Source organism: Mastomys coucha, unplaced genomic scaffold, assembly GCF_008632895.1.
Source record: "Mastomys coucha isolate ucsf_1 unplaced genomic scaffold, UCSF_Mcou_1 pScaffold5, whole genome shotgun sequence".
NCBI classification, from domain to species: Eukaryota; Metazoa; Chordata; class Mammalia; order Rodentia; family Muridae; genus Mastomys; species Mastomys coucha.
This window is the reverse complement of record NW_022196911.1, coordinates 68,487,092-68,507,729: the sequence shown is the minus strand read 5'-3', so window position 1 is coordinate 68,507,729 and position 20,638 is coordinate 68,487,092. Positions and strand designations below refer to the sequence as shown.

The 20,638-nt window shown below is 42.3% G+C and overlaps 1 protein-coding gene across 1 annotated transcript in view; it reads right to left on the bottom strand.

Moving 5' to 3' along the window:
* Nucleotides 1–5,628: 5,628 nt before the first annotated feature.
* Nucleotides 5,629–20,638, bottom strand: part of Ncbp3 (nuclear cap binding subunit 3) — a 29,166-nt gene continuing 14,156 nt past the window's right edge. Inside the window, exons 4-13 of the mRNA XM_031351086.1 lie at nucleotides 19,603–19,728; nucleotides 18,965–19,093; nucleotides 18,668–18,744; nucleotides 17,583–17,691; nucleotides 15,764–15,863; nucleotides 14,639–14,742; nucleotides 12,214–12,514; nucleotides 10,044–10,198; nucleotides 7,864–8,025; nucleotides 5,629–6,972 (exon numbers count right to left, since the gene is read on the bottom strand). Of these exons, the coding sequence (XP_031206946.1) occupies nucleotides 6,737–6,972; nucleotides 7,864–8,025; nucleotides 10,044–10,198; nucleotides 12,214–12,514; nucleotides 14,639–14,742; nucleotides 15,764–15,863; nucleotides 17,583–17,691; nucleotides 18,668–18,744; nucleotides 18,965–19,093; nucleotides 19,603–19,728 (1,499 nt within the window). The 3' untranslated portion in view covers nucleotides 5,629–6,736. The remainder of the gene's footprint in view (nucleotides 6,973–7,863; nucleotides 8,026–10,043; nucleotides 10,199–12,213; nucleotides 12,515–14,638; nucleotides 14,743–15,763; nucleotides 15,864–17,582; nucleotides 17,692–18,667; nucleotides 18,745–18,964; nucleotides 19,094–19,602; nucleotides 19,729–20,638) is intronic.

The following is a 20,638-nucleotide window of genomic DNA, read 5'->3' as shown; positions in this document are numbered from 1 at the left end:
GGATAGGATAGGAAGTTTTTGTCAATGGTGTGAGACTCTTGCTTTTTCTGACCTACACTGATCCTCACTGGTCCAGGGGTAGAAGTGTCTGAGGTCACACGAAGTCTTAAAACATTGAAGAATCTGAGCGTCCAAAGAAGGCCTCTGGAACTGCTTTAACAGAGACTTCCTGGGCAGGCTAGTGACTTTGGTAAACAAGTATCACCCACACTCTAAAGTTTATCAACAGCACAATAAAATAGTATTTCCATACTTTACAACATGCTTTAATATGCTGAATGGTAAAATATAGATTGTATTTTTATATTATATGTTTGGGAAGTGATGTAGGATTGAGAGCTCCAGAGAAGTCTAGGCTCTAGGCCAGACCGGCTGTGTAACAAGGAGACCATGTGAAACAGGCTTCTGAAGCAGCGTTCCCCTGACTGCTTCCAGAAACACCAAAATTCTGTGAAATGCTTACAGGGTTTTGAAGGAACTGGGACAACTACTCTTTCTGCTAAGATTTGCTATATAAACACAAGATGGGTATTTGCTGCTGGTCATGTTATGCACTTTATAATCTGTCTTGTTTTGTTTTGTTTTGAAGACAGGGTTTCTCTGTGTAGCCCTGGCTGGCCTCGAACTCAGAAATCCACCTGCCTCTGCCTCCCAAGTGCTGGGATTAAAGACACTGTACCACCACTGCCTGGCTATAATCTGTCTTGAAATGAAAGTACTATTCTCAACATTACCAAAAATAAAATATTTTCTTCTTTGAGCTCTTACATTTTAAGGGGAAAGAAGAGGCTCAAGTTCTAAGTTATATCTTATTATATAAGGTTTAAAAGCAAACTCTTAGGAAACAAGCTTACCCGTGCAGCAGCTAAAGCAATCCAGTGCTGCCTACCCTAGCAGAGCACTTTGGTAGCAGAAGGAACGCTTCAGGTAGAAAATCAGCTGCTGGAGGGCACTTACTTCCTGTCTCCTGTTCTGGGTTGCAGTCACTTATCTTAACAGGACCAGGGGCTAAGAAGCAGTTCAGTGTTCCCTCTTTGGGGCCTCTTACTTATCAGCCAGCCTTCTTTCCTCCTATCAGGGCAGATGAACACTATTCTTAAAAAAACAAAAAAAGGAATGTCAGGGTGGGAGAGGTGGCTCAGAGGCCACCTTGTAGTGGATCTGGGTTGGGGTTGGGCTCCTGGCTCACAGCTGTGGGAGCACAGTTCAAGGCCTAACCCCTTTTTCTTTGAGATGCTGGTCAGACCCAGGCATGCTCTTTCTGGTACTGTAGACTTTCTTGTTCCTTCTTTAAACCCGCTTCTGGCCATGATGTGGCTGAGGTTCAAGTCAGCTTAACTCAGGCAGTGTGACCTTTTTTGTTTCCTTCTTGCCATCTGCTGAGATTTACAACTTGCCTGGTATTTTTCTTTTAAACCCTAATAAAACTGTCCTTCAGCTTGAAAAACAAAATGATTTCCCAGCAACATTGCCAGAGCTGAATGAGCTCCAGCTTAGATGTTAGACAGATCATTAACATCTGACATTCGCTGAGACCTGCTTAATGAGAACCGTACCTTACTGCACAAATGGTATGTGCCAATGAATACTCTCCTCCATTTGCATCTGGTAAGCTCAGCTAGAATAAAAAAGCCTGCACAGAATGCTGTGTGAGCTGAGTTGTCACAATTCATTCACTTCGCAAATACTTCTGAAGCACTACTTACACCGGGCTGGCCTGGTTCAGTGATACAGAGAAAACACGAAGACACCTGCTCCCTAGGAGCTCACAGGCTAGAAGGAAAAACAAGAACAAAACATGAAAAGAAGGTATTGCATATACATGGCAGAAAAATGAGGACTGCCCTGTAAGAGGCGTAGGCCCTCAGAGGGTGGAGTGGCTCTTCTGGCTGGGATTTACAGTCTCACAGATGTTCACAGAGAACCTGCTGGGTCAGAATGCTAGTAAGCATGGAAAAAGCCCAATGCACAAGCCAAACGTGGTCCCTGCTCTCATGAGCTTACAAGCTAGCAAACATATTAACCAGGAATAGGAAGTAAAAGTACTGTGAGGTGTGCTGGGCTAGGGACATGTGGTTTGCATTATGCGAATCACAGGATCAAACAGGAAGCACCTGTCTGAAAAGTTTTGTTGTGTTTTGTTTTTTAAAAAAAAAGCCGGTTGCAAGGTGATGAAGCCACACTATCTCTGTCCTCCCATCAAGCTGGACATCCTTTGTCCTTCTGCTGCTCCTGTGGCCCAAGTTCCCAAGCGTTTTAAAAGTGACCTCACTGAGTGTGTTCTGATACCAAAATAAAGGGCCATTTGTATGACATGGTCCTAAATTGCAGGGCCAACTATTTCACCTAGTATTCAACCAAATAAACAGTGATCCCCTCCCACAAAGGCAAGAACCTCACGATGCTAGTCTTCACTGTGGCGCCCACCTTGGGATTAACATAGATACTGACTTCTGATCTACCCCTAGAATCAGCTAAGATTCCTTTATGGCAATACTGGAACACACATACAAGGAAACCAGAGTTGACGACTGTCTCTTAAAACCTTGATCATAAGAGAAACAAAGAAGGCAGAACAGCGACGGGACCTGAAGGAATACACTGTGCAGTCTGGAAAGTCAGTGAGATCAGCAGGGATACAGGAGCTAGAAGCATGAGGGTAAGGGAGAAAAGAGAGCAGGCTGCAGGTACTGCCAGAGACTACATCTTGATAGCTCCAAAGGCTATCAAAGAAGTTTGGAATTTTATTCCAGAAACAATGATGAAGTTCTGGAAAGGCTTCAAGCACAAGCATTGTTAAGATCAGATTGATATTTTAAAAGTTCATCTTGTTATACATGAAAATATGCCCAACACAGCCAGGCATGGTGGTGCATGCCTTTAATCCCAGCACTCAGGAGGCAGTAGCAGGCAGATCTCAGAGTCTGAGGCCAGCCTGGAATTCTGGAACTGCCAGGGCTACACAGAGATTTTCTGTCTTAAAAAATAAGACAAAACAAAAATATTGTCCAACATGAAACTCTGTCTCAAAACCACACACACACGAAGAAGAGGAAGAAATAATGGCCAACGTCACTAGTTATTAGGAAATTGCAACTCAGAACCAGTTAAGAGACTGGGGATATAGCTCAGTGGTACAATACTTGTCTACATCTGCAAGGTCCTGGGTCTGGTCCCCTGCACTGCAACAAAATAAAACACAGCACATACACAATGAAACACCACTTCAAATTAGTAAACAATACTGGTGAAGACTTTATAAACTGGAATCCTGATACACTCCACGGGAACACAGTTTTTGGCAATTCTTTCAAAGACTAAAGGTAAGAGCTACCTTATGATCCATCGATTCCACTCCTATACAAAAGAATGAAAACGTGCTGGGTGTGGTGGTGCATACCTTTAATCCCAGCACTTGGGAAGCAGAGGCAGGAGGGTCTCTGTGAGTTCCAGGCCAGCCTGGTCTACAAATTGAGTCCAGGACAGCCAGGGCTTGTTACACAGGGAAACCCTGTCTCAAAACAAAAAAACAAAAACAAAAGCCTACCACCACCACCACCAACAAAAAAACTACATGTCCATGGAGGGGAGCACGAAGGGGAGCACGAAGGGGGGCTGTACACCAATATACACAGAAGCCTGTTCATGATCGTCTCAAACTAGAAAGCACAGAATGCCCATTACATGAATAGTAAATGAAATATTTAGACAATTTTAAAAACTGAAAAAAAAAAAAAAACCCACTGGCAGGCACAGTGCCACACACCTTTAATCCCAGTACCTGGGAAGCAGAGGAAGACAATCTCAGTGAGTTCAAGACCAGCCTACTCTAAGGGCAGCCAGGGTTATACAATGAAAATGTCTAAACACACATACGTGCACGCATGCACCCACTCACTACTTGAAATGATGATATTTAAGGTTCATAGATGAACCTTAACAGTAAATAGACACATCACATACAACATTTACGACATGTCCATTATAGGCAAATCCACAAGGACAGAAAGATTAGTAGTTGTCAGGTCTGAGGAGGTGAAGGATGACTGCTGTGGGAACAGGGTGTTTCTGGTGATACATATGTTCTAAAATGGATGATGATAATGGTTCCACAACTCTGTAAATAGCTGACAACCAAATGTACACTTTACACTATGCAAATAATCTCTCAAGTAAAAATTCGCCCCCACTGCAATGTTCAGAATGAAGAGGGAGGGTTAAGAGAAGCTGCCGCAGAAAGGAAGGACAGAAGCAGAGGAGAATTACGATAGAGGAGGGCCAGAGGCCATCAGGCCCCTGTACAAAGAGAGAGAGTAGGAAACAAAGATGAGGTATCTGCAATTATTACCACGCAGCAAAAGGGCATTTAAAAATCTTCTACATATAAAGACTAACCCCACATGTACAGAAAGTGCCCTGAATAAAGTACACCCAGCTGCCTGCCGGGCTGTCCTGACTACCGTCACTCCTAAGCACATAGGGGTCAAGGTGTTGAAGCTCTGAGCAGCTCTGAGTGCTGGCTGGAGAGAGAGATGCTGGGAAGACCATCACTTTAGGCAGTATGTAAGTTTCTGGGTCGTTGGTACTGTAAGAGCTGCAAGGCTGCTGAAACGCATCTTTCCCGGTCAGCTCAGGAGCTAGTACTGCCATCTTCCATAGTCCTCCCCTCATCTTTAGCAGGAGGTTGACAAGTACTCAAAGACCCTAGGCAAGTGGGCCTGGATTGCTAGACGGAACGTGTCATAACAGAAACAAGAAGAAAGCTGGGGATGAGGTGGGGGCGTCTACACCCTGAGGAAACATGTCAGGTGGGAACCACTGGAAGACCCAGAGCCTGTAAAAGGGTGGGGAAAGTCCCTGTCCACACACAATCTCATGGCCACATTGTCTTCCTGACACTTTGGCCACCTCAACAGAAAACATTCTGCAGCCACAACTTCAAGAATAAAATACCACTGAGAGATACCAACAAAGCCAGAATCTCTGCACTAGATCATTTACTTGCTTCATGGGGAAACCAACACTCAGGCCCACTGAGTAGAGTCTTGGTTGGCATCCAGGTCTCTGTTCTCAGACCCTTTTTCTTCTCACTCTACCAAAGCCTGAACCTCTAAGAACCTAACTGTGAACTGTGAGCTACATAGGGCAAGAGAAACTTAGAAACCTTGGAGGACTTAAGTCTGAACTGGCAGAGAAATTAGAACTACCTCATTCTAGGATCCTCGGAAGCCAAACCACTTTGGTTATATGCTCCCATCTTTCTGGGGGTAGGGTGGGGATGGAGGGTGGGGTTGTTAACCAAATTATACATAGGATACAGTTTTGTGACAATTCGTTCTGAAGTCTTCTTTACTTACAACACTGTTCATTCACAGTGTAGGCAGCCACCAAGGGACATGTGCTCAACCACGAGTCACTGCTCTATGATCTACTGGGCACATAACAATCCAGGCAGGTGAAGAGCTTGACATCCCAAAGGCATTCTTATGCACTCAAGTGAAACACCACTTTTAAGCTTGTAGAGTAATACAGCATTAAATATTACAAAGTAAAAGTCAGATGAGAAGTCAAATTATCTATCTTTCCATGGTAAAAGTAATTTGAAAGGAAATTAAAAATAAACTTAAATTTTCTGAAACTATTATCTTATTTGCTAGTTTTGAATAAGTTTTCAATGACAAGTCAGAGACAGAAAGAACAAAATCTCGGGATATCATTTCTAGAAAAGGGGTAATAAACAAGAGCCCATCACAGATGGACAGCAGCTTCTTTCCTACAGTGGCCACAAAGCAAGCTGAACTCAGTACAACAGACAATGGTCATACAATTGGTATCATTCAAAATAATGAGACTCCTTTCTTTGCCTTCTTCCAAAGTATATAATGTATATTTAACAACACAAAAGACACCACTTGAGCTTCCCCTTAGCCAACAGGAAGAATATCCACATATAAAAATTAAAAATTTAAACTTTTAAGTCATTAATAGTTTTTAAACATAATACAGACTTAAAAATTGTTCAACATCAACCCAAGACCCCACCCCTAAGCACAGAAATCAACTCCAAATCCAGAAGTCACAGTTGTTTGTCCCTAGAAGTCCTACAGCACTGAACTTGATCTTTACATCAGGCTACCAGCCAGTGAAAGGCTCTAAAAGACCCCCCTGGGAGGAATGGAAGCCACTGCTGATTGCTGCTGCGCCTATCTACCCGGGAGGGTCCCAGGTCAGGTCATGAGACTCAGCCACCACACTAAGGTCCTAGAAGGCTGAGCTGGCAGCTTCCCTCACCTTCCCCCTCGAAGACCGCCCAGTAAGCACCTGAGAACTGACTTTTCTTGGAAAAGGGTGCTGGCAAGAGCTGTCAGGGCCAAGGCAACAGTGAGAAGTTCAGTTCTCTGCTCTTTGGATGACTGTGTAAAACATTTCTTTTAAAAGACACAATGTTAAAAATATTAAGAAAACGTCTACAAAATCTGGAGGGTTGCCTTTAACTCCAAGGGTAAAGCTTGTGGAGTGGTGGGGAAGACTTGAGGGCCCAGAACTGTAACTCTGCAGCACAAGACAGAGACACCCTTCAAAACTCATCACACTCTAAAGCTGTCCTATTAGGACAGCAAGTGTTCAGGGTGCAGGTAGGAGGAAGGGGCGCCAACTCCGGCAAGGGAGGTTCCTACAGCACGCCCCACCCTACACAAGAATGTCAGATTTAAGGGCAGCTGCCAAGACCAGGGCATCAGGACTCTGCCTCTGAACCAGAGCTACTTTCCCGGCTGACTTCAATCTGGAGCGACGGCAAGCTATCTAGCCGACTCTTCTTCTGGCGAGACTGTTCCTTCTCCTTAATCAGAGCCCCCCAAGCTCTCTGAAGCTCCGAGTCATCTTCCTCAGCACCAGATGCCTTGTGATCCACTTTCTTCGTGTTCTTTTCTTTGGTCTTGGGTGTAGATCCTAAGCGAGTCCACAAACCACCTGTTGGGGTGAGAAGACAGTTCAGTTGGCAATCAATGCTGAGCACCATGTAGTTCTGAGGAAGCAGGCACAGTGCCAACACCTGCTCTGCAGGAAACATCGGGAGAGGTGCATGGTGCCTTTCTCTAAGTGAACAGCCTGAGACTCAATGGGAGATGCTCACAGCTCAAGGCTTGTACCCCCACACCAGGCTAGACATTCACTCACCTTTCTCCCAGGCTGTGTACCCCAGTCTGCCAAGAAACTTCCAGCTCTCACATTCTGCAGACTGAAGGGTCTACTTTCCTATGCACAATTCTCAGGTTTTCAGCTATAAAATTTTAAAGCGTGTTTATGTATTGGGCTGAAGGTCTTATTGGTTAAGCGTTCTTGTTCTTGCAGAGGACCTGGTTATGTTTCCAATACCCACATGGCACCTTACTCCACTTCCAGGGGATCCAATGCCCTCTTCCTACCTCCAAGGGCACCATGTGTATATGGTACACAGACAAACGTTTAAGCAAAACATAAAATATATCTCAAAAAAGAAGTGTTTTATTAAAATGTAACAAAGAAGTATGTGTTTAGGATGTGGTGGTATATACACACTACAAGATGATTAAAGGTTTTACTTATGAAGAGTAAAGCAAAATGGAAGAGTTACGGAAAAATGCTACATGAAAAAAACTAGATATACGTGTGGACAAAGAAACTAAATAATGTGAAACTAAATAATGTGAAACCAAAAAGAAGCAAGGTGAGAAGCTTCTTCTCCTTTCTGAGCTTTCCTGTAGGCATGGTGCCGATGCAGAAGTCATGCTAACTGAAGAGGGAACAAACACAGACCTACTTCTTAGGCTATAACCACTGGTCTCCACTCCTTCCCTTCCATCATTGTGAGGTGTTACTCACCTGATTTCCTCTCCCGAGCATCAGAGTAGAGGCCTTTAACATCTTGCCTGGGAACACCTAGCCTACTATGTACATCCGAAGAGGACTCTCTCCGAACCACCTGGTTACTACTGAAAGCCTTCTCTGGAGAATACGGTCTTTTTCCTAACCGCTGGCGAATATCTGCCAAAAGAGAAAAGGTATACCTGTTACCAAGCATTTCAGTACCAATGACCTAGGCTTTCGTCTTAGCCATGGTTTCTATTGCTATGACAAAATACCATGATCAAAAGCAACTTGGGGAGGAAAGATTTATTTCACTCACTCTCTGTATAACTCCATCAAAAGGAATGAAGGCAGAAACTCATAGAGCAGGAACCTGCAGGCAGGAGCAGATGCAGAGGCCATGGAGGAGTGCTGCTTACTGGCTTGCTCCTCGAGGTTTGCTCAGCCTGCTTCCTTACTGCACCCAGGACCAACAGTTCAGGGGTGGTACTGCCCATAGTGTGCTGGGCCTTCCCACAACAGTCAGCAATCAAGAAACTAATCTGGCAGGGGCATTTTCTCAGTTAAGGTTCCCTCTTCCAAAACAACTCTAAGCTGATTAAAAAAAAAATCTGAAATCTGGTCAGCCACCACACGGTAGTGGCACATGTCTTTACTCCCAGCCCTCAAGAGGCAGAGGCCCCAACCAAGCACACTAATCAGCACAGCTCTCTGCACCTGCTCCCGGATCTCCCACAGGAATGGCACAGTACCAGCAGGAAGGCTTCTAAGAGCCGGTTCTGCTCACAGCTGCTCTTGCTTCTCTTAAGAAAACTTAAATCGTGGATGCAGAGGCTACCAGCTAAGTGCCTGAAGCAAAGTCTTCTTTTTTCCTTTTTTTTCTTTTTTTGCCAGAACCAAGCAAAACTAAGTAACATACCACATTTTTCAGCTAACAACACTGCAAGCCACAATCCTTGAAAATAGAAGTAGTTCTCAATAAACTTACTACATTAGCCAATAAGTATACTGAGACTGGCTACAGGCCAAGGATAAAGGAGCTGTGTCCTAAGCTAAGTGTGCTCTCCTCCAAGTCTGTCACAAAGCCGCTGGGCCTGAGGCCTCTCCTAAGAAGCAGCAGCAATAGCAGCCACGTGTTCATCAGCCTTGAGCCTACTCTTGACCTCAGGTAACTCCTCACAAGAGCTCAGGCTGAGCCTCTTCAATGGCTTCTCTTCCATCCTCCTCCTTCCCAGGGTTCCATTCTCACCCCTTCTGACTTCACTGTGCCTAAAAAGTTTAGCCCTTGTTACTTTCTTTTCTATGCCTACTATATTCTAAGCCTTCAAAATCATCTTTTAAAATAAGAATCATAATATTTCCTCCCTCCAAATATAGTTTGCCCACTGTGTCCTAGTCCTCCCAAGACTAAGCTCTAAAGCTGCTTTCTCCAAAAACTGTCTCCAATCTTCTCAGCAGATCTGCGGTAGCTTTTGCAGCCTCCCCAAAGTCTTGCACATGCCAGCCCTAGCCATAAGCACATGTTTATACTGCTTTATTAGGGTTTACTTACATACACAATCAAGTTCACACTCAACCATGTCTCTAACCACCAAACTTTATTGGCCTGGGGTATAAAATATCCCAGGGAAGTAATATTATTTATTTATTATTATTTAGTATTTAAATTATTTATTACTTCAAACAAAAATACTGATAGCTAGTTTTGTTGCGAAATCTGATTTTATTTACTTTCTCATAAACTTCAATGCCTAACTAAAGATTTAGACACAACAGGAACAATTAAGTGAGTTCAGAAGAACCTACCCTGGGCCCATCTGCTCTTGGGTGCTCAGAAATATAAGGATTAGAACTCTGAGGGGGAAAGTATCCTGGAAGTTAGGAGCCAATGAATACCACAAAGCACATTGCACAACAAACCTCTCACAAGACATTAATTGGGAAGTAACAGGAGGGTGGCTACCTCTGTTTGAGAGCAAAGAACTGAGCAGGAGGCAGGCTTTATATAGATAGGGTTTCTTGGTGATGGTGGAGTGCTTTCCAAGGTGGCCTGGGACTGGTGGGATTTTGTGGCCTGATCTTGGTCACCTGCATACTGAAGGGCTGGAAATGTTACAGTAGTCTGGGATGGAGCCAGGCCACTGGAGGGGCTTACAAGAAGGGAGTCAGGAGCACAGAGGAGGGAAGAACAGTACCTGGCTTAGTACTGCTGACTGCTGGCCGTGGGCAGGAGTGCTGACGCTTCTCATCTAAGAGGTGACGGACATCTGCAAATTTCTCAGGAGGCAATTTGTTACCAATTCGGTTTTTTATATTGCTTGTGGATATACTATCTGCCCTCATGGGGTTCCTTTAAAGGAAAGAAAAAAAAAAAAAACAGAGAGCACAAGTAACCAACTTCAACTTCTCTCTTACCTCAGAAAAACTCAATTTAAGATGACTGCCATTGACCTACAAATACCACTGTAATAGCTCACCAGGATCAACATGCTCTGAAAAGATAGTAACGGCAATAGACTGCTGCCTTTCACAGGGTGGCTTCCATATGATGCCTGTGAACTTTATCACAGAACACGTAACTGATGCTTCCTCTCCAAGCATTAATAAACATTAAGCAGACACCTGCAAAGAGGCTGAAACCCTCTGCTCACACAGTACAGATGACACCCTCCTCATGGGAGAGAGCATTCCTCTGCTAGAGTTCTCTATTAGTTCTATAAAAAACTAAGCACAAAGATGTGAACAAAGCCATGCAGGTCTGCAGCCTCAGCTACCTGGGAGACTAAGGCAGGCTGTAGGATGCTTACAACTTCACATGCTGGGTATGTTACTCAGCACGTTTAAATACAGCATACTTGGTTTAGTGAGACCCTGCCTCAAATTTTCAAAAGATTTAAATAAAATCTATACTTATTGAATCTTCTCATTAAAGTAATGATGTTCTCTATTTGAGAGGTCCACAAACATTAAGAACAGTAGCACCTAGGCCTGGTGAGGGTATGAGTCACAAGCAGTAATGTGGCAAAGGACTAGGAAGGAACTCTAGCAACACATATGGATTTTTAAGTACATGGATTATTTTCTATGGCAAGGCAGACTTGGAGGGATCTATTTAGCTAGGGCAATATTAATAGAAATGTCAGTAACTATCAAAAGGCATTAGGTGTGGTGGAGTACACCTGTAATCCCAGCAGTAAGGATTCCGGGGAAGGAAGTATGCAAATTCAAAGACAACCTAGGTTCTGCAGTGAAATCTAATCTTAAACAAACAAACAAACACACAAAAAACAAAGCTAGCAAGGTGGCTCTGCACGTAAGGATACATACTTCCAAGCCTGACCACTTGTGTTCAATACTCATGGTAGAAGAATGAAAATTAGTATAAAAAGGATTGCAACATGAAGAATTACATTTGTAATTACCATTTAAAAATCAAATTACAGGGGTTGAAAACATGACTTTTTGTTTTTGTTTTTTTTTTTTGTTTTTTTCGAGACAGGGTTTCTCTGTATAGCCCTGGCTGTCCTGGAACTCACTCTGTAGAATAGGCTGGCCTCGAACTCAGAAATCCGCCTGTCTCTGCCTCCCAAGTGCTGGGATTAAAGGCATGTGCCACCACCGCCCGGCCTGAAAACATGGCTTTTAAGAGTTAAGCATGGGCTATAGAGATGCCTCAGTGGTTAAGAACATCAACTGCTCTTCCAGAGGTCCTGAGTTCAATTCCCAGAAACCACATGGTGGCTCATAACTATCTGTAATGAGATCTAATGCCCTTTTCTGGTGTGTCTGAAGACAGTGACAGTGTATTCAGATATATAAAATAAATAAATAAATCTTAAAAAAAAAAAGTCAAGCATGTTAAAAGCAGCGGCTGCTATTCCACAGGACTAGGGCTTGAATTCAGCACCCACATGACAGCTCACAATAATCTGTAACTACAGTTCCAGGGGATCTGATGGCCTTTTATGGCCTTTGAGGGTACAGCATGAATATGGTATACAGACATTCATGCAGGCAAAACACTCATACATATAAAATTAAAATAAAAAAAAAATAGAAAATCAAAGCCAGGTATGGTGGTGTACAACTTTAATTCCAGCACTTGGGAGGCAGAGGCAGGCAGATTTCTGTGAGTTTGAGGCTAGCCTGGTCTACAGTGAGTACCAGGACAGCATTGGCTGTCCTGTCTCAAAATCCTCAAAAAAGAAAAGAAAATTATGGAGTAAGAATATAGTCCAGTAGGAGAGTGTTTACCTAGTTTGCACACAAGACATCCTCCTGGATTCAATCCTCAGTATTGACAAAACAAATAAATAAGTACATTTAAAGTTAAAACATTAACTAAAAAGAGGAAAATAATTTTACCTAATGCTTTTCAATTGAGATTCTACTTCATCTGCATACATGGTCATTTTCATGCTTTTCTTTGGGGAGGGAGTAGAAATCATCTTCAGTTCTAGATCATAGTCCATCTCATCTGAGTCTGAGCTGCTAGCACTGGATCGCCTAGACATGCTCCGCTCACGGGGCTGCTTGAGAGTTGGGAGCTCCTCATGGTACTCCACCACGACTCTGTCATCGGCATCCATGTCCTGGTCCTCTTCCTCCTCCTCTTCTTCCTCTTCTTCCTCTTCCTCAATGGGTTCCTCAGGAACATTCACTAATCCTGAAGAAATTTAACCCAAAAGGTTAGAATTGAACTTAAGGCTAAACTAACAAGTATGATTTCTACTCTACATTGGTAGAAGGAAAAAATGCCCCCTGAGACAGTACTGGAGAAGCGCCTACAAGTGTCAACTGGACGCCACTCTTATTCTTACTTGTTTATCCAGGAGACTGGCTAAAGCATGAGTATAGTTAGCAGTATAAAGTCATTCTTCATGAATTTTATATTTATAAATCTGTCAGACTTATTTGTGACTCCTAAATCAGCACTCAAGCTACTGTCAAGAACATCTGAAGACACGTGCAGACTGACCAACAACTGAGTGGCCAGATGGGTTCTTCCTGACCAAGGCCATAGCAACACCACCTTCTTATTCATTACTCATAGTGTTAGCAAGGTTCTTTTCAATCTATTATCTGCTGTGTTTCCACACTTTTTGGTGTGTACTTATACGTGCTACTTTCACTGCTTAAAAATGGCTCCTCTAAGCTGGGTGTGATGGCTTATGCCTTTGATTTCAGCATCAAGGCAGAGGCTGGTGGATCTCTGAGAGTTCAAGGCCAATCTAGTCTACGACAGTGTGTTCCAAGATATCAGGGTTATAGAAAAAAAAAGATTTCTATTAAATATAGTGAAATATTATGTGGTACAAAAGGATGGTAGTGCACCTCATGAAGAAAATACCTATAAATAAATAAGCCTTATTCAAGCATGAGTTATAGTGCCCTCAGCTGTGAATTCAATGTCAATTAATTAATAGTACATATTAAGTCAACTGTCTTTAAACAGAAAACTGGGTACAACAAGGTTACATACTGATCAGTTGATGAAAACAGTATGACCAGATGTTTTATATGATTCAACATGCCGTAGTTCAATGTTCAGTATAACTTCATGCCACATGATAACTCTTAATAATAAAAACCAACATTAACTCTAAAGTTATGGGCTAGGAGGCTAGAAAGATGGCTCAGTGGTTAAAAACTGCACACTCCTCTTGCATAGAACCAGAGTCACTGGCTTGTGACTCCAGCTCCAAGGGAACTTGACACCCTCTCCTGGCCACCACAGGCACTACACAAACCAACCCCCCACACCACCCACAAATAATTAAAAATAAAATATTAAAAAAAAAAGAACATGAAATAATGCTTGTAGTTAAGTGAGAAAAGCAAATAAGATACATGTAAAATGAAATCAGTTACTGTATTAGGATAGTTGAATTAGGGGTATAAAGAGAAGGTTACAACAATATCTCTTTTTGTTTGTTTTTCAAGACAGAGTTTCTCTGTGTAGCCTCTGTAGACCAGGCTGGCCTAGAACTCACAGAGATCTTCTGGCCTCTGCCTCCTGGGTGCTAGGATTAAAGGCATGTGGCACACACCCCGCTAATAATGTCTTAAAGTAACTGAAATTGGAAAAGTATAACAAAAACTATATGTATAACTAATATGAAGATTTCAAAGATACAATTTTGTACACATCCATTAGTGAAAGTATATATATATTCCACCTCCTCCTGTCTCATCCCAATGACATCAACATCTGTGCACATTATTTTGTTTGTATACTGACTATACTGACTTACCTAGTTCTATAAAGTAAAAGACTGTACACATCAAAATAAAATCAATCTTTTAAAAATCATAATGAAAATGGTTCCTTTGTAATAAAGATACAAGAAAGAGAAAGAAAAAAGCCTCAAGTAATAATGTCCCATGTCTTGGCAGCATTCATATGCAAGAGCCACTGTGCAAAACGCTGAGCACAGCAGCCTGTTCACACCATGGGAAAGGGAGAACAAACCAGTCTATTTCATAAGGTGGTTAACATGTAGTTGCTGACATAAACTGTAGAAAAATCAAGTTCCTAAGAAATTTTTATTTTAATTTTCTCTCTGTAACATATGGTCTTTTTTTAGAACAATTTTATAAAATGTGACCTCTTGCATGGGCAATTTAAAATTAACCACGACTTGACTTACTTTCCTCTATGTTGCCAGAGGGTGGGGACAAAGAAGAGAGGATGGTAAAGTTTGGAACCTTAAAAGACTGTGTTAAGAATAAAAATACGATTTTGAGAGCCAAACGTGTGTGTCTACCCAAGAGCTGAGCAGGCAACTACCGGAATGTCGGTGTTTATACGACGTCAAGCCAACGTCATCCCCAATCAGGGCTCTCTTCTTGATCACATCCCGCTGAATGCGACGGGAATGATATCTTCGCTTCCTGCAATATTGCCAAAATAAGCACACCATCAGAAACCAATAGGAAGGATGCTGAAATCCACTTCATTCCAGCTCCACAACGGCAATGTTAGTGCCGAAGCAGCGTTCTCATATCATTGCACAGCTAAGCATCAATAGCTTGTCCCTCACTGGCCTTCAGTCCACATTGGTTCTGACATTCCGCCACAGAATATCAACTAAGGATGAAAAACAGCTCAAGCAGTGTTCAAATTATTGTATTTTAAAGCCATGTTTGGTGGTACATGTCTGTAGTCCCAACACTTGGGAGGTGGAGGCAAGAGGATCAGGAGTCCAAAGTCATGCTTGGCCATATTGAGCCTGAAATTTGCCTGCGTTACATGAGACACTGTTTCAAAAAGGCTAAAACAAAAAACAAAACAAAACAAAAACCAAAAAACATTTTGCAGTGGTCATCAGTGAAAACAGAGACTTGAAACTGACAAAATGCACAGAATAAAAAACTCCTGATTGCCTAACCATAAGTGGACATCTATATCTATCACCCCCAGTCTCAAGAAACACTGTGGAGGAAGGGCCAGAAGGAATAAGAGCTGGAGAAGGGCGAAGTGAGTGAACACTGACTTCCTGGGTATGGCATGAATGCAGCACTCCTCAACTCACAGCTGTGAATGCCTGCACAGAACTGCACAGATTGAGCCCAGCAACCCCTAGTATGGAACGGGGAGGGACTCACAGGGCCCCATGATTTATATGCAATTTGTAGTTGAGGGGGAGGGAGAGATTTTCTTCAGTGACTACTGGTAAGATACCCACACTCCTGTAAAAAACCCTAGCAAGACTCAAGGGGTCACTCACACACACAAGAGAGCCGTCAAAGTAGAAGGGAGCTAGTTGGAAAGGAGTGGGTGGGGATAGGAGAGGCCAAGATCTATGAAAAGGCATTATCTACATGTGCATTGATGTCTCAATGAGCCTATTATGTGCTAATAAAAACATTAAGATAGACAAACAACCATTATATTTTAAGGTTTTGGACTCACCATGAATTGCTAAGAATTCCTTTCATGCCTCCATAATTTGGATTTCCATATTTCATGTAGTATTGACTTCTTCTGGCTGCTCCAAGTTCCTTTTTGTCATCTAAAGTTAATAGAACAGTTACTTAGGGTTTCTGTGAGAGTGAAGATAATATTGACTAGCTGATTGTAGATGTTTGTATTTTTGAGGCAGGGTTTCATGTAGCCCAAGCTGACCTTAAGTTTCCAATATAACAATAGAAAGACCATATAATCCATTTATATACTGCTTTTACAGTTTTATAAAAACTATATACTACTTTTATAGCTACTGTAGAATACCTGCACATCCATAGTTACCAAAACATTATTTGCAACAGCCCATTCCATCAACCCCCAAAAGACCTTCCAGTATCCCCATGGCACTGCCCCAAATTGGGACATACAGTGGCATCTTCTACTGAGATAAGATACCAGCAAGTACTTTCCTTCTGCTGGAATATAGAGGCACAGAAATTATGTAGAAATAGGACACCAAAGCTACTCTCATATGTCACTGTGGCACACAAGGGTGGCAACACTGCTATGACCATCAACAATGGATTCCTACCATGTGCTCCTGTTCCCCAGGAAGCTGAGGCAGGCCAAGCTCAGCACTGCAAGACTCATTTATCTGTTATTTGGCACACTTGCTGGCACTAATGAAGGTGAGCATCCTCCATGACAAGACATGAGAACGTCATCAGACAGGAGACATGGTAGATAGTGGGCTCTCACAGTGGAGGAAGGGGATCCTTGGTATTCACTTGCTACTACACTGAGGTGCTTAGGTTGCTCAACTTCACCTCACCTGAAACCAGTCCAAAGACACCAAAGGCAAAGCTACTGCACACAAAGCTCTGATTCAGGGGGAGTTTCTGCAAACTCAGACTTCTACCAACATGCTAGATGCTGGCCTAGGCCGTGGTGGAAAAGTCCCTTGGTCCAGGGATTCCAGGTGGATTCAAGTGAGGTGACAGTGGAACTGAAAAAACACCTTTACTACTGGCCATCACTTTCTTACCTACCAGGGTGACCAGGATGGACACAGTGGTAGTCTCAGTGTATGCTGAAGGAATCTCATTCATTTCAAAGCCAACTCTCTTGCCACAGACATGGTGATATCTCTGGGATGAAGCCCTGGATCAGATCAGCATAGCCCTAACTAAATCTTCATCCATAACAGCACCTCAGGGGTGGGTTGTGCATGTTAGAGGGCACCCTGAGCACTGCCAATGCGCCCTGCTCCAGTGCCCAGCACCTATGGCTCCAACAAACATTCTACTTTAATAAAATTTACTTCATAAAAACAAAGTGTCAAGCCAAATACAGTGGCTCCCACATTTAATCCCAGCACTTGTGAGGCAGAGACAGGTAGATCCTTGAGTTCCAGGCCAGCCTGGTTTACAGAACCAGTTTGAGGACAGCCAGGGCTACACAGAGAAACCCTGCTTTGAAAAACAAAAACAAAGGCTCACAAAGCACCCTGTTTGTTTCTGTATGTGGAATTTCAGAGTTAAGTGACAGGGGAGGTCAAAAGGGAAAAAAAGGTAATATATGAACAGGAAGAGGATAAAATGGGATCCAAGTACATCACAAGCACGCGTGGTAACAGTGAAATAAATACACACTAACAAATACAAATGTACATGATATTCCTTCTTAGTCAGTAAGCTGCTTTTTCATAAAGTATGTGTTTAAAAGGAACTTTGGCATTATTTGAGCTAGCTTCTAGTCAACAGGAAAGTTTTACGCAGTTATTTCATCATTCTGACCAAAAATCAATACCAAATATCAAATTTACCTTTTGTAGCAAATCTCATGAATAGTCTATTTCCTTTAGCAAGTTTGTTAGCTGGACGAAGATCATTTCTTAACAGAGACTCTTCTTCTACCTGAGACAACGTGTCCAACTTAAGAAAAGACAGAAAAAAGAACACTTTCAAAATAAAAATTCCATCCTTTTTCATACTTTTTCTGTCTTTTATACCCATCAGTGTCACAGCACCTGTTCTTATGGAGACCTCTGAAGCCGGGATTTCTCTGACTATCTTGCCGAAAAATTAGTCCCCATTATTTTCTATCTCTTTTATTATGAACACCTTTTAAAAATTATGTGCACAGGTATGTGTCTGCGTGGAGTTATGTGCACATGCATTCTGTCTACAGAGGGCAGGACAAAGCTGGATACCCTGTAGTGAGTACACAAGCAGTCGTAAGCCATCCCACAGGGGTCCTGGAAATGGAACTCAGGTTCTCTGGAAGCACAGCACGTAGCATCCCTGCAGCCCTTAATCTCTATCCCTTCACCCTTTAGTCTTCACAGTGCTTGCGGGGTCCCCTAACAGCATGCAACTGTATATCTGTCCTCCCCTCTAGAATGCAGCCTCCAGTGAGGCAAGGGCTTTTTAAAAAAAACTTGATAGTTTGTTTCCAGAATTTGGTATAAACACTTACCATTTAAATAACTGAACATGAACTGAATATACTCAGCTGAGGACACAGATCAGAGGCACAGCACTTGCCTAACATGCGCAACCCCCCATCCCCAGCCCCCACACACAAAATGTTTCAAATGAACACTCTCCAACATTTCTAACAAACACTACTTGTTTTTTCTTATTTTATTGGTTAGGTAACACTTCAAAGTGTTTCTTAATAAACCCATTTTCTCTTCTACACAAGTATAACACTATTCTAAGACTCCAACATAAACTGTTATATCCACACAAACTAAAAAGGCTACTAGTCTGATGAACTCTCAGAAGGTTCTATGGTAAAGGCTAGACAAAGAACATAGCTTACTAAGTCTTTATGTCTTACATTTAAAAAGACAGTAAGCAGTTTTTTTCAATAAAACCTTACAGATATCTTTGCCCTATTACTAACCTCTACATCACTTGAATTCTCATCTTCAACTTCTCCTTCTTCAGTCTCGTCGTCATCTGAACTGTCTTCCTGCTTGTCTAAAATGGAGTGTGAGGGACAAGAGGAACCTTAATGTAACCCCATCATAAACTCATAAAGTTTAAAAAGCCCAGTGTTTCCTATTTCTATTGACTATAAACCCAAGTATCATAATTTACCTCAGAAACATCTGGTGAGGCCGTATTCATAATGCTCTACTCAAGGCACTTAACAGATCAGTGCACAGGATGGGCAAGGGCCCTCTTTGTGTGCAGTTACCTTTCTTGTTTTTCTCAGACGACTTGTCTTCACTGACATCTCTACTTCTCATCTTATCCTGGGCTGGCAGAGAGCTCATATTGATGAGAGCTCGTGTGGCCGTCATCTCATCCAGCCAAACCACATTACCTAAAATAAAACATCACCCACATTCAAGTGTAAATATTCTGAGAGCAGATTTGGCACCAGGTTCACTGCCACAGCCTCACTGGCTATAAAGGCTGTTAGTCAATGCAAAAACCAGCTCATGAAAAAAGTATACAGTGGTGGCAAATGTCTCATGAATGTCATCTAGAGCTACATTCCCAAACCCAATTTCACCAATAATTGTTCTAAGCAAGAAACTGCCTGAAGCCAAATGTGGCAGCACACACTTACAGTCCCAGCATGTGGCAGGCAAAGGCTAGCGAATTCTCAGTGCTAGGCCAGGCTGGGCTAGACTAATACTTGCCCCAAGAAAACCCTCCTGAAACACAGTGACTATGTAAGTGCTATCAGGTTAACTTTTTTCTCCTAAGCTAAGGACAAAAGTTAAGCATAAGCAGTTTGGGCAATAAATATTCACTACTAAAGATAGGAAGAACTCTTTAAAAATCATAAACAAAAGTATACTAAACAGAAAATGTAGGTATACTTACAGGAGGTATCATCCAACCACTCAATGTGAGCTGGAGGATATTCCTTAAAGTAGGAAAAGATATCCTGGGTGCTCATTTCATCCACTCCACAAATGTAGATTGTCTCCAGTCTCACTTTGGGGATTGCTAAAAAACAAGACACAGCATTTTCCTACCTGCTATTTACAGCTTGCTAAGAATTCTTTACCATGGTTTAAACAATGAATCTAGAAGAGGAAGGAGCTAAAACAGTAATTATTTCAAAAGAACATAGAACAAGAGGGTAGGGTCGACATCTTTAATGTTTACATTGACCACATTAAGCAAATGATGTGATTCAGAATAGCCACCCAGGGCTCAGATAGAGTTAGTGGACAGCACTGGCAAATGCACTGCTGCACAGGACTGTCTGCAGTATTGGGGCCTTTCTCAAACCCTACTGTCCTGTCCTCCCTCCCTCAAAGATATACACATAAAAGAAAAAAGACATCCTACAAATCAGGAAAAAAAAGAATAAAAGATGTAAAACAATTTATATAAACAGGTAGAAATATGAAGAGGTGGGCTGACTTTCCTACTAATCTGGAAAGTTCTTATTAAGAAGATACCGAGCTAAGTATGGAAGTGGACACCTTCAAACCCAGCATTCAGGAGACAGGCAGGCAGAGCACTGAGTTCCTAGCCAGCCAAGACCACATAGTGAGACCCTATCTAAAAACCAATGAAAAAGATACTGAGCAGAATTTGTCTTTTGCATGAAACACGGACAGCATGGGAAGAGTTGCTTCTACTGCTAGGAGTAGCATGGGCAAGGATACTCCAAAGGGTGTCAGAATGTATTCTAGCAATATCCTAAAAAAAAAAAAAATCTATGAATTCTCAGGCTTAATCCTAACACACATGTGAGTTTACAAAGGAGCTCACATAATAATGCTCAGGGAAGCACTATTTCTAATAATCCAGCAGCCATGAGGGTAATAAATTATGGCTTACCATATTAAATAATTTATGGTTTACTCAAACTATACATAGAATATAATACACATACGGGGGGGGG